General features: G+C 41.3%; 2 protein-coding genes across 2 annotated transcripts; both read right to left on the reverse strand.

The window, feature by feature from the left end:
• Positions 1-423: 423 nt before the first annotated feature.
• On the reverse strand, positions 424-7,347 carry LOC307268081 (retinol dehydrogenase 12; the record flags this gene model as incomplete). The annotated part of the gene is made up of 7 exons (XM_080050599.1): positions 424-635; positions 842-1,034; positions 1,765-1,974; positions 3,508-3,612; positions 3,870-4,025; positions 6,425-6,543; positions 7,337-7,347. 7 exons carry the CDS (start codon positions 7,345-7,347, stop codon positions 533-535), a joined length of 897 nt encoding a protein of 298 aa, XP_079906725.1. The 3' UTR covers positions 424-532.
• Positions 7,348-9,751: 2,404 nt separating this feature from the next.
• Positions 9,752-14,006, reverse strand: LOC307267544 (retinol dehydrogenase 12). The gene is made up of 7 exons (XM_080049888.1): positions 13,883-14,006; positions 13,235-13,350; positions 12,658-12,813; positions 12,364-12,468; positions 11,937-12,146; positions 11,134-11,326; positions 9,752-10,053 (listed from the first exon to the last, which is right to left on the reverse strand). Exons 1-7 carry the CDS (start codon positions 13,894-13,896, stop codon positions 9,951-9,953), a joined length of 897 nt encoding a protein of 298 aa, XP_079906014.1. The 5' UTR covers positions 13,897-14,006; the 3' UTR covers positions 9,752-9,950.
• Positions 14,007-14,675: the final 669 nt, after the last annotated feature.

Genomic DNA, 14,675 nt, shown 5'->3' on the forward strand with positions numbered 1-14,675 from the left:
AATTTCAAATGCCAAACTTGCAAACTGAGATTTTGTAAGCGGAATATAAAGGGGGGCTTTCACAAACCAGGTCATTTTCCAGACCAGGTCAAGCAAGACCATTCTGGCTAGCGTCTTTACAACAAAACAAGATAGAACAGTATCTGCACTCCAGAAGTTGTCAAACTGATACTAAACGAATGACGAATATCAGATAGTAAAGGTACAATAAAAACACAGGTCAAAAGAAGTCCTTCAACATTTGTCTAGTTAAAAACTATTAAAATAATAGGAATGAATGCCAATAAAAAGTTTTTCATATAGGTAAAACTTCATGCAATCTTGTCAGATAAGTACAATTTGACTTAAACATAGGATTCATTTTTGGATATTTTATCAAATAACAGAGCTCTTTGTAGCACTCCAGTGACATTTGTACTTGACTGTAGTTCCGTACTCTAAGTCATAAAAAAGTTTTAAAAAAAAGATTCACAACAGTAAAACTAACATGAATGCCTCTATAAAAGTGTGTCCATCACTACACGGTTACTATTCACTGCCAGGTGATGGCAAGCATGTTGCAGCTGATCTCCCACAGTTTTTGGGCCAAGTCATCATCAGAAGCAGTCCTTGAACACCTTGCAGGAGCGCAGTCACTACAGGGACAGAGAATGACCATTACACAATGTGTGGTGCATTTTGTGTGGGTGTTAAATAAGTAAAGAAAATTGTTAGCCTGCAGCTACATACAGTACACCACTTTGTTAGTCAGCAGGTAGTAATACCGGGCAGCATGACGCCAGAATTCTGAAAAGCTCTTGTAAAAAAACAATTGTAGGTTAGGCTGAATTGATGTGTGTACCTGAAGTAACCTCCACTCTGACTGTCCAGGCTTGGCTCCACAGCACAGTAAATGGTGGTCTGAGCTCCCTCCACTGTTGTCTTGGTGAAAACTCTAAAGATCTTCACAGCCACCTGGATACACTGGTGCTGGTGCCTCCACAGGTCAGACTGCACCACCCCCGGATGCAGAGAGAACACACTGACCCCTGTGCCTGCAACACATATACAGGCGCCCACACAGTCACCCACACACACATGGTGTATTTTTCTCAACACATGCAAATGAGTATGAATATGTGTTTTAACATGTGCACACCACACTATGATTTGCATTCAATTCACACATATAAGTGCAAAATATCATCCTTTTCCCAACAGCAGCTTTGTAAGTGACTGAAGAGCAAATTAAAATATAACAGCCGGCGTATACTAGCCAAAGGATGTGCATATTTATTTCATTTAGTTTATAACCCTAACCCTAATTTTCTAAAGTTCTGATTGCCTCCAGGGCATTCCCATTAAAGTAAACCCCTTCAGTTCTTGGTCATTGAGCAAAAGAAAGAGAATCAATGTATTAATCGGTAAAAGGCTAATTCCAGCGAAAATCTGATAATATCTGATAATAGCTGTTACTTCCTCAAATAATAAAAGGGAGAAAAAAGCAATTCAGTGAGGACACTCGCACAAGCTATCCTGTGTGCAAGCATTGGTTACAAAAATCTGTTTGCCTCGCAGCTTCAAGACTTTCCTATAAGTCTATCCTCTAGCAACGTCTAAAAACTATTTGAACTATTCCTTTAAGTCCCTGTGGTTATTGCGTCGACTTGTCTGAACCAAAACATTCACCACACAACTCAGAACACTACTCCACACCACACACGTCCAGTATTTGCATAATTTTCATGCAGTGCCTCGATTAAAAACCTGACCATCTCAGCTCACCTTGCAACCGTTTGGCGAGCGAGCGTGCGAAGAAGACGTTTGCTAGCTTGCTCTGTCCGTAGGCCTTCATGGTGTCATAGCTCCTCTCACTGTTGATGTCATCCAGTTGAAGGCCGGTCCAGGTGTGGGCCACAGACGCTACCACCACTATACGGGCCGGAGCTGACCGCTTGATGAGATCCAGCAACAGGTGAGTCAACAGAAAGTGACCTGAGGAATGACACAGAAGGCCCATAGGCTATTGTTGTACTCTAGACCCTTTATATAGTTGTTGTTGTTCTTACAGAATGAATAAAAGGGTACTGCTGCTGATCAATCATTATAACAAGGGACACAATTGACTCATTACTCTGTCTATCACTTTCTTCTTCTGTTTCTGCTTGTGTGTGTCGTAATATTTTTTTCTCTATGTGGCAATCTTTGCCTTCCTTTTTCTTTCTTAAAGGTGCTATGAGGAACTTTTCAATGTTTCTGAATCAGTCAAATTTTTCCTCTGATGATCATAAATTACATCTAACAGCAAATGAGACCATCAGTGCAAAGAATGCCATTCTGATGCAGTTTTTCTTAATGCCTTTGTCAAGGGTATGCTCACCCAGGAACTACACCTGGCGTAGTAAAAACACTACCGCTTTTATCCAAAGGGGGTGCAAGAATGAACACAAACTTAAAGTTCCTCGGAGCACCTTTAATCACATGCTACTATCTTATTCTATTAAGGTTTAATGCTGTTCATAATGAAAAGGCAAGGTCTTTAGATTGTGTTGTGTTTATAATGCCATATAATGCTGGAGTCACAAGTAATTGCTTTTCATCGTCAACATACAGCAGCTTTTACTGTGTTGTAGAGGTCGTAAAATTGACTGGAGTTCTGCATGAACAATAAGTGGAAGGGGCTCAAACTCTTTGTCTACTGGTTCTCACGTTGACGTCAACATTTCACCCTGCGTTTGCATTTCATTCCACCTCGTTATGGGCTGTATACGATGTGCTACATGCCAGACAGTTGTGGTACATAAACACACACTACCGGAAACAAACTAAAATACTGGGATTTTTTGTTTTTTTGTTTTGGCAAAGACAGGTTTTTTGTTTAGGGTTAACACACAACCACACTGCCGTAAAGCTTCACATGTGAACTATGTGACAGACTCTTAAAGAGGTGGTCTCCGTATTTCTGCTTTCCTTGCTATTGTTTTCCATTTCCTGTCTTACTGTTGACCAGACAAAGGTTAACTATTATGTATACTGCACGTGAACATGTAAGGGATGTTCATGAATATACAGGTTCCTATACATTCAACGTATTTATACTGTAAACATTGTAAAAAATGTGCGCGTGCATGCATACAGTATGTGTGTGGGTGAACATGTGAGAGCACAGGATGTTTTTTTCTCCCTGCCAGCCTGTGACAAATATACCACAGAGGAATAGAACATTCGAGAGGAAGCCATGATTCAATACTGGGAGAACACATTGACAGTTGGAAGAAAAACAGCAGCTCTGGTTATTTTTCCTGCCTGCTGCCTTGTACAATGTGTTATACAGATTATTAATACCACTTAATATGTGTAAAAAAGTAAGATATACATACTAATTATATCATAATCATATCTACTATTTATTTAGGAGAAATATCCCTCCAATCACCACTTAATATGACAATTAAATCAATCAAAGATATGACTGCCAAGCGTTAATGAACATGAAATTTAGAGACAACAACTCCCAGCATGACTTACCCAAGTGATTGACCCCTAACTGCATTTCAAAGCCGTCAGTAGTCTTGGAGTAGGGACACATCATGATGCCTGCATTATTGATCAAGATATTCACTTGTTTCTCCTCTGAAAAGAACATCCAGCACAAACACAAGAAGATAAGGAAGGGTTAGTAATAATTCAGCATCATATGCTAAATAATGACATGGTGCTAATACTACACACAATGTACTTCCAAGTGTCTTCCTTACTGACACATGGACAGGGATCGAACCACCCATCGCCTTGCCATCAATTGACAATCCACTCTCTAAGTTTCTGAAATGTAATGTGTTTTGGTTGTTGTGTACCATAGGTGAAGATAATAATGATTAATCCCTTACCATTGTTTATGATTTCGGCAAACGCTTTAATGGACTTGATGTCAGAGAGATCCAGTTTCCTGATGACCAAATTCTCATTTCCTGTGTCTTCCAAAATCTCCGTCCGCGCCTCCTCTGCCCTCTCCAGGTCTCTGCAGGCCATGACGATGCGTGCGCCTGAAAGACAACCCCCCAGTTATAATCACATCATTTTCCCCCACGTACACCTCAGGTGGAACTCCAAACTTTAAAATTGCCCCTAGCTAAGAGTCTGTTTATGTCCGATTACTAGGATAGGCTCCAGCCTTCTCATGTCATGCCCCTGTCTAACAATAAGCAAGTGCAGAACTTGCAATGATGGATGGATGTGCAAGGGCATGTGAGGATTTCACAATGAAAGCCCTTTTTTTTGTATTCGCTGCACGTAACCCTTGTGCACTTTGTGAGAAATGACAGGACACATCTAATAACATTATGCTCTAAGGCTAGATATTCTACACTCAGGAAGTTTAAAAAATCGTTGCTCCATTTGCAGGCAGACAAAGCTTCCTTGGTAAATTAAGGAGGAAGTTCCTCAATTGCCCTGTGTGCTTGCGATCCACCTCTAATGTTCTCTAAACTCTCAGTGGGCAGCTCATTTAGCCCAGTGCTCCGCTCACATGGACACACATAGACTCTTCTGTGTCCATCTAGTTCGCCTCTGACGCAAATTTCTACTAAATTCTCCCTAATGAGCCCCGAGAGGGCCTTTGAGGGGACACACACACACAAACACACACACACACATAATCATTCTCTGTCACACACACAAATACACACACACACACACACACACACACACACACACACACACACACACACACACACAAACAAACAAGAAATAGACAGAAATCTCCCCCCACCACTGGTTATGTGTGCCGCACAGACACACACATAAAAAAGTAGCTGCTGTGCCCGCCAATTATGGACGAGCAGAGCCATTAATCAGTTGGAGCGTAGCGTCTGTAGCCCATCGCAGTGCCTTTGTTTCTCCCCTGCTGTTCCCGTGTGGGAAAAAAACAGATTGTTCCCACCATTTCTCTCCCAGCCGAGTTCACTCAATTAAATGAAATAGTACAACAATAAGAGGGGAACAGAGATTAAACTGAGTCAAGATGAAGATCATTATGAAGGTGATGGCATTGTGCCATGCATGCATAAATAATACCCACATGCAAATACAGTCCAAATGCAAATAATGACTTACACCGATCCCTTAATCCCATATATATTCAGACTCTCAATTATGTTTTCCCAAGTATTCCTCCGTCATCATTTCTTTTTTCAAACAATACGTTTTTTCTTTCGACACTGGATAAGTGATGTGCACATTGCACTGTGTGAACATATTGGCTTAAGACTGAATGTGTATTAACCAACCAGAGCAAACGATTCAAATGATGGAGAGTCAGACTGGCTGTCCCTATGCGATGCCTCCAAGAAAAGCACCTTCTGTTATGAATCCTTGCTAAATCTAATCATGTTGTCATCATGTTCGGACATAATCCAATTTACTGAAAGGCGATACATTCATTTGACTTCTCCACAAGCAAGGACCACACACAGTCTTATTGTTTTCCTCTGGCAGTGATGATTCATTCATTTCTCACCTTCCGCATTTACATTTATTAATATTGTACAACAAAAAAAGGAAACGGTGTACATTATTGCACAAATAAAAAACTAAGATTTCCGTTTGATGTGCACGTGTGTTAAAACAAAACACATGTGCACTCACATAGACGTCCCTTTTTGCAAATAAAAAGTGGAGCTAGATGCCATGCTGAGCGTTTCAAATGCAAAAAAAAATAAACAATCTGAATCACGTACGCAGAACCAGTTCATACTCTCTCTGCGCCTGTGTGTGTGTGTGTGTGTGTGTGTGTGTGTGTGTGTGTGTGTGTGTGTGTGTGTGTGTGTCTGTGTGTGGGTGGTTGTGTGGGTGGGTGTGTGCAGCCTCCCTCTCTCTCTCTCTCTCTCTCTCTCTCTCTTTGTTGCCCGTCTGGCTTGGGAGGGGAACAGGACCCTCACAATGCTCCCTCTGTCCCCCTTGATGCCTCGCCTGTTTTCCATCACTGCCATTTGTCTTTCACTTGAATTGGTGAAGTGTTAAGCAGGATGCTGATTTTGGTTAACATACCCTCAATGTCTTCCCTGTGTCTGCCTAAGCGGTCAAGGTATGACATTAAAGAAACCACCAGAGTAAGGAAACAAATAGGATTAAACCTGATTGTGTGGTGGAAGTCTGACAACAGGGGGCACACTTAAAAGATCATGCTTTATAGCTTTGAACCAACCACCCACGCATTAGTGGTAGCGCTTAACTCCAGGCAAAATGGTGGAATGTGTAAATGAAAGCTGGGAAGCTAGTGAACAAGTGAACGTCAAAACTATGGAGTCAATGCGACTGCAGATGGACTGAGGCTGGTGGGAGATCACACACACACACACACACACACACACACACACACACACACACACACACACACACACACACACACATCTGCACAGAAACAAGCCTGATGAGCCTCCTCTACCTCTTCTGGCCAGGTCCCTGGCTGTTTCTTTGCCAATACCAGTGTTGGCTCCGGTGATGACGGCCGTTTTCCCATCCAACCTCTCCTCAGATGACCAGCGGTAACAGCAAGCAGCCCTCCTGCACAACACACACGCACACACACACACACACACACACACGCGCACACACACACACACACACACACACACACACACACACACACACACACACACACACACACACACACACACACACACACAGAAAACATATGTTGATTAAGAACTAAATTTCCTTTCAAAACCAAAAACTAGCTCCTTTGTAGAATGTTCCATAAAAGTAACATTTGGATAGCCTATGAATCCTAACAGAAGAAAAATACAGGATCCATCATTTGATGATAACAGTGAATCTTTGACACAAAACATTTAGACGTGCTGTTACATTTAAGCACACGTCCTAATTGTTTTTAATTATATATTTTTTTAAGAGAAGCACACATCCGTGATTGCTTTATCACGTGTGTATAATAAGTGATCGTAGCCTATTAATGTTGGCCAATTATGAGTAGGCAATCATATGAAAATACCTGCCTATTTCCCTACAAGAAACGGGGGAAAAAAATCTTCAGTTCAACTTACTCTAGCACATTGAAGGAGGGGCAGAAAAACTCAACAACCACAGTGGCAAATTAAACTGTTCATTACTCAACTTGCACTACATAAACAATTTACAAGCCAGAGAAAAAAAAAACGTCTGTGTATCGACGGGTCTAATCTAGCCTACTTCCAAATCTGGCGGCACCGTGCGGGGTAGCCTAATCTCCCCCACAATTTCTAACACTATAGTAAGACTATTAACAGAGCCCACAGGCACCTCATGTTTATTTATTCACTTTTTGTTTTCTTCCACCCGCTGTATATTTTCTCCTTACCTGCAATGCATTCTTCCTCAGGAGCAACAAATGGTCCACCTTCAGGGAAGCAGTGTGTGTGAGTGTGCCACTTTTGGACAGAAACAAATGTACCTCCTTCCGTCCTCAGTCCCTACAGTTCATCAATGGATTTGGTGCTTGTCATGTCGACCCCCCACCCCCGGCGGGGTTTGTCATCAAAATATCACGGCCCGGGGACCAATCATGAGCGAGCTGACGCATAATTGATTCGCATATATTCGCCAGGCTGAGATGAGAAGAGGCGGCCGTCCATGCTGCCTCCTGCTGTCGAGTGGTGGACTTAACTGACCCCACGGCGGCCGGGCAGACTGCTGCAAGTCTCGACCATTTGTATTCTGTCAAAATTCCTGCCTGCCTTTTCCCCCTCCGCCACTGCAGTAACTGTCTTGCACTGCACACACCAACAGTGAGCCAGTCCCCCATAAATAAAATAAAGTATCCCGGCTCTTATCACCCACCAGTAGAAGAGGTCTATTTCTAGCAGCAGCAGTATGCAATAGTTGATAATTTTGCTGTCATAAAATCACCATGCAATCATCATGATCATTTTGCAACACTGGCCACTTGTGGTAATAGCCTACCTGATCTCATTCAAGAGGTGTTTCAGAAGCAGCTGAACAGTACAACAATAGACAAGATAAACTATAATCGTACTGAGTCAAGAAAAAACCCACAAGAACAATCCCAGTAATATACTTCTGTATCTGTTTTATTTGAATAACATTTCTTTTTCCAACCTGTTAGCATATTAGCCATCACCACGCTTCATCTGAGTTTGACTAATCAAAGTCCAATACAATGAGAAACCAAAGTGTATTTGTAGCCTTTTTAACTGTATTTCACAGTTGCATGCATCACATTCTCAGCACTCACTTAAACTGGCCGCAGTGGTAACACTTTACAATAAGAGTACATTAAGTAACTGTTAATAACTGCACAATTAATGCTTAATGAGCATTTATTAAGCATATACCTATAGTAAATGCTAAACCGAGTATTAACCTACAGTTAATAACTAAGTATTTAGTTGATGCCTAATGAGCATGAACTACACATTAACCAACCGTTAAGATCATTAACTAACAGTTAATGAATGTACCCTTATTGTAAAGTGTTACTGCAGCGGTATATCAAAGGTATCCCTGTATATGTATATCAGGGCCGGCGGTAGCCAGGGGCCAGGGTGGGCCCTATATATATATAATTTTTTTTTTAGGTGGAAGTCCAGACCCACTATCGGACGGACCTGTTCATTCGCTGTCCAAGAAAATGTCAAATAAAATTCAGACAATTAATTAATACTACAGGACAGCCTGCCTCCAAGTTACCCACCCGCTTATAGTGGTCACTGGTCAGCAGAGCCGGCCCGAGGCATAAGCGGAATGAGCGGTTGCTTAGGGTACCGACTGCCAGGGGGCCCCCCCAATTTTTTTATTTTTTAGTTTTTTTAGTTTGTGTGTTTGATATCAACATCATATTATGTAAATGTAAATTATCATACAATAAAAGGAATACAATGTTTTAGTAGATAGTTAATAGCTTAATAATTGAATCAGTTCATTTGGGAGGTAATCCGAGGTTAACTGATCACGTCACGTTCAAGTCCATGGCATGCACAGTGTGTATTGAGTTTATTTAAAAATATTTTAAAATGGGGCTGCCCTCAGTTGCCCATGCACTGTGTATAGTCAATAGCCTATTTCAGCCTCGTCAGTGGAACAAAAGATAACTGGACAACAGAGTTCTTCTGCTTCGTTCCTCTCACTGCATTTAAATGAATTCATTATCTTACAGAATAATATGTCCCGTAAAAGAAAAAGAGCACCAAGCCCATCCCAGAGGACCCTGCTTAATATTTTATTTCAAATTTATATTTCTATGGATATATATTTCAATAGCTTCTAATTCATCCGACCCAGTGTCTTCAAATTATTTGTTCACCCAAAATCCCTCAGATTTAGCCTACTCCTCTCAAAGTGCACCAGATTCATGCATTTCACTTTAAAAAGGTAAACAAAAATCTCCCGGGGGGGCATACCCCCGGACACCCCTAGCAGGGTCGTGACCTCGGCTGGCTACTATTTTCACCCAGCTGGACATCGGAGGCAATAGTGGAAAGACTATATCTATATAGTGTGTATAGTATATAGCTCTGGACTACCACCATCCAGGTTGCCCAGTCCCTTTCTCTTCAATCAGCTCAGGCTGCCTACAGTTAATACTGCGATTAAAAAAAAATAACATTATGTTGTATATAATGTATATTATATGTTATTCAAAAACATTTTGGAAAAAAAAAACATGCAAGAATCAAATCTCCCACACAGCAACACTCAAAGTTTATTTGCATATTGTGTTCTTCACAATTCACAGTAAATGTGCCAAAAAGCAGACGCAGAGATCTTACAAGGGCAAAAAAAATCTACTCGCGCGCTCGGCGCACGCTCGCATCTTCGGTCTCTCTGCCCAGTGTGCCCACCTAAAATTTCTACAGGCCCACCCTAATCTAACTGTCTAGAACCGGGCCTGGTATATATGCTTATGAACATTACTTCATGGCATTGCAGGAGAAGAGCATATTTAAGTACGATGTTTATTTCCATCGGATGCCTAGCATGTGGCAGCTCACAGCCCACAGCTTTGAGGCAGCGCCCTCATCCTTACCGGCCCTGGTACTCATTGCATGGCCACAGTCCCTGTAAGGAAAGGGAACAGGAATGGAGAGGAAATGAAAGACAGAGTTAATGCCTCTTTACCCACAATCACTATGCAGGTTGTCTTTTAGTCAATTTATTGAACATGTTCAAGGTGCACTATGCTGTTGGAGGGGGAGGGAGAGTGTTTAATACTTGCAGAGCCTCCAGTTAGTTTACAAAACTCATTTTCTCTACATGTAATTCTTAGTATTGAATCATCATATCATCAAAAATCAAAGCGAAATAATTCTTTAGGCAACTGGACCCAAACATAAGACGCTGTTTGTGAAACAAAACTGTGGCCGTGCTGCTGTGAACAACAAAAGTGAAACAGTAACTTTTATTGCAGCTTTCTTACTTCAAACAGTGTTTCAGGGATCCACTTTTCCTGCGTGTAATGTTTGTTTATTCAGTTATGAGAATATGCCTTAGAAAATGTTTACTTTTCTGACAAAGTTACATAGTGCACCTTAAAAAAAATACAAAAACAAGCAATACATGTATTCAGTAGCCTGACAATGCTTGCTGTCACATACTAGCTTATTGACATGATTTTGCATGTGGCGTGTTGCACCCTTTAAGAAGACTTTTGAGTGTGTGTGCAGTACTGAGATAGATTCCCTGCTTAGGAAGTTCATTTAATACATATTATTTATTTAGCTGTGGAAAATGGGTAGGATTAAATAAGTTTTACATGTATTCCTACTCAGGCATATCAATGGAATATGTGTAATATGCTTTTAATTTTTATTATTTGTGAAATCATTTGAACATTGTTTTTGTTTTATTCCTTTTGTTTTGTGTTTGATATGTCTGAAATAAATGTTATCAATTAAATTAAAACATTTTCTGACTTTCTTTCTGGTTGTGTAAATGTGTTCGGCTTGAAGATTTTCGGTGTGGCTAATTTGAATACAATAGGACGAAAAAAAGGAGCCTTCTCTAAGAGTGATTCAAATTCACTTGCAAGGTTGAGCAGAACCGAAACGTTATTTCAGGATTTATTAAGTCCTAGTGTCCTGTCAAAAAAGTGTCTCATTTGAATGAAATTATCTTGAGTGTTGCAATTTTGAAACTGACTTGTAGTATCCCCCGTTTAGCAGCTGGCTTTCAGGAGTGACGGCGCAGTAGATGGTGGTGTAGGCTCCCTCTGCTGAAGTCTTGACCAGATAACTGAGGGTCTTCATGAGGGTCCCAAAAGGGGGCCTAATGTTCCTGGCTATTTCAGTGTTCACCACCCCGGGGTCCACGGAGTAGGCCGTCACGCCTAGTGCTGTAGATAAAAGGGGGAAGAATTTAGACTAGAGAATTATTCTCTCAGAAGTGTTGATGTGGATGGCAACTCAAAAAAAAAACATGGCTGGTTTTCTATCTCGTTATATCGCTTTGATCAGCCTTATTTGAAGAAAAAACTCTCGACAGCTATAGTGAAACAATGGTTACACAATGTAGCGGTGTAAAATATGAAATACACCAGAGCAGAATCCATGGCACAATCCTCCCACCGTCAAGTTTCACATATGAGTACAATTCTTTCATAGTTTGGAGCAACAATATACAAAATATGAAAAACCTTAACTCTTTATTATCCCTTCAGTAATGATTTGACTGAACGCGATAATGAAAGAAAACAAGGCGTGATCGGTGGAGCAAAGATGGATTATTTTAGACAAGTGGGTTTTTTCTTAAAACAAGTTTCTCCATGCTCTGTTTCTTAGCCCAGAGCGCTTGTGGTTTAGGCATGAGACTCTCACACTGGCAAGAGAGGCAGACCGATTTTACACGCATAATCTGACTGTGTCACAAACACACACACACACACACACACACACACACACACACACACACACACACACACACACACACACACACACACACCCTACCCTCAGTCCTTCTGGCTAGCTCTCTGGTAAAGAGGATGTTGGCCAGCTTGCTCTGCGCGTAGGCCCCGACATAATGGTAGTGTTTCTCGCCGTTCAGGTCATCAAACTGGATCTTGCCCAGAGCGTGAGCCGCCGATGACAGGTTGATGACCCGGGACGGGGCCGAGTGCTTCAGCAAGTCCAGTAGCAGATAGGTCAGGAAGAAATGACCTACAGAGGGGGGGGGGGGGGGGGAGAGAGAGAGAGTGTGCATGGGTGGAAGAATGGAGGTAGAGAAAATAAGGAGCAAAACTGAACACACAAAGGATTTAAAGATTGGTTCATAGGTCATCCATTGATTGATTATGGAAATGAGCTGGGTGACAACTATTGCTCTATTGACTTAACACGCAAACTGGTGTATTTCCTCAATGTTTGAACGTCTTACCCAAGTGATTGACTCCAAACTGCATCTCAAATCCATCCACTGTAAGGGTGTGAGGGACAAAAGCCACACCAGCGTTGTTGATCAGGTAGTGAAGAGACTTCTCAGCTGGAAAACAAAATATACGTTACCTGCATTACACTCTTTCAGAAAAATATAAACTGTAGTCTATCTGCATTTATATGAGTAAGTGTGTGTGTGTGTGTGTGTGTGTGTGTGTGTGTGCGTGTGTGTGTGTGCATGCGTGTGTGTGTGTGTGTGTGTGTGTGTGTGTGTGTGAGAGAGTGTGCCACCCACTGTTGTAGATATTCTCAGCAAACAGGCAGATCGATTTGGTGTCAGCCAGATCCAGTTGCCTGGCGACTACCTTGGCTCCCTCCACCTCCCTCCTGATGTCACAAGCAGCTTGCTCTCCCCTTGCCATGTCTCTGCACGCCAAAATCACCCGTGCACCTGTGGAGATTAACACTTTTTCAATGTTGACTGTGTGTGTTAGCGTGTACGTTCATGTTGAAAGTTGAAACAAGGCAATTTGGTGTTCAGCTCACTTTTAAACATTTATCTTTTATCAGTGTCTATGTGTATACAGTATCGCAGGCAGTTGTTGTATTTCCAGTTGTCTGCCGCTACACTGGCCAGATGTTTTCTGGTTGTTTTATTAAAACCAGAATTGGCTCATATGCATGCAAGAATCATCAATTTCATCAGCGGTTTAATTATGTTATTAATTATGTTTAATTATGTTATTATGTTAGCTATTCTTGAGTTTCAAACATTTCTGAGTCACACAGCAACAATGAATTTGACAGCAATACAGATGAGTTCTCGTAGTACGTATTAATGTGTTTTGAAGTGTGGAGCTGTGTGTGCTTGCCTCTGCCGGCCAGGTCTTTAGCCGTCTCTTTGCCTATTCCAATATTGGCCCCCGTTACTATAGCCGTCTTCCCTTCTAGACTCACATCTGAAGTCCACTTTGGGATGTACAGAGACCTGAGAAGTGAAGGCATAAATGGTGAGCGAAAATTCAAGGGGGGATGGATACTCACGCAAACAGGATATGGAAAATCTAATTTTGACTGTCAACAGAATGAAAAAGAACACCGTCAGAAAAAAAGTGATGGGTACAGTTAATTATTTATGTGGCAGGTTTGTTTAACCTTACTTTAACAAAACTACAAGGTAGGTGAGGTTTGCCACCTTAGGCAAAACAGTGAATTCAGATAAACCGCAGTCATCACATACAATTAAGTAAAAAGTCAAGAGGCTTTGAACAGACTTGGCAACTCTACTTGACATTTTGGTGGCTATCTGAACTGCCCTGAAGCAAAACATCTCCACTGGCAAATTAAAGTCAATGATGAGTCTTATTTGCCTTAGTATTACTAAGTATTAATCTAGTATTAAGTTTGGTAATACAATGACTGAAAAAAACATTTCTTAAAAGAGACAACTCTATCTGTATCTTCTCTTTTTTCTAATGTTAACACCCTACAAGACATACATTTCTTATCATTTTTCTTACCTTAGTGCTTGCATTTTCTGTAGCTGTCGACAAAAAAATTGCAATATCCCTGCTAAAAATTTGAGGGGCTGCTTGTTTCAGCGATGTTGCCTCGAGACTCGGGTCCAGTGATGTGAAAGAGACGCATAAATGAGTGGACTATTATAGAAAGAATGGCTGCACTTATCTGCCCTTGAAATGGTTTTCGAGTGCACTGGAAAATCATAATACAACCCGCCCTCTGTTGAAAGTAGTTCATTGTAACTAATTAATTAGCGGTGGTCAGAATTTTAAACATGGTTCCTGGTTAGCAATCGCATGACAAGTGCTGCTTGACGTCAACCTTCAGGCCTTATTAACAGAGACCTATTTGTGCCCATGTATCAATTGAACCTGACTCAGCAGATTATTCAACGGATTGTTCTGTCGTAATGTGTAAAGGTTAAATGTGCTGGTCCAGGAGCTGCTAAATGAATTACTTGAAACACATTTCGGTAGCTTCGTTTGACCTTCTTTAAGCAGTTCATCCGAGGTTTTTAAAAGAAAATCACATGTCCTCCATGCAAATTAGCTGTGAAGTCATTTGAAACTGCATCTCCCGAATGAAAGAATTCACCATTGGGGAAAACGATAACTAACTTAATCTTAGGTGTCCGTGCAGAAGAGTCCCCTTAAGTGAAATTGAATACCCGCATCCACAGGTGAGCCGACTGTAATTTCAGTATTATACCACTGTGGACTTTCTGGTGCTTTCCAGAGGAAGGCCTGGCTGTGTGCGAGGCAGTTATTGGGGTGACAGTGACGGTTCATTTGA

The sequence above is a fragment of the Ammodytes marinus genome, assembly GCF_949987685.1.
Source record: "Ammodytes marinus genome assembly, chromosome: 21".
Classification (NCBI taxonomy): Eukaryota; Metazoa; Chordata; class Actinopteri; order Uranoscopiformes; family Ammodytidae; genus Ammodytes; species Ammodytes marinus.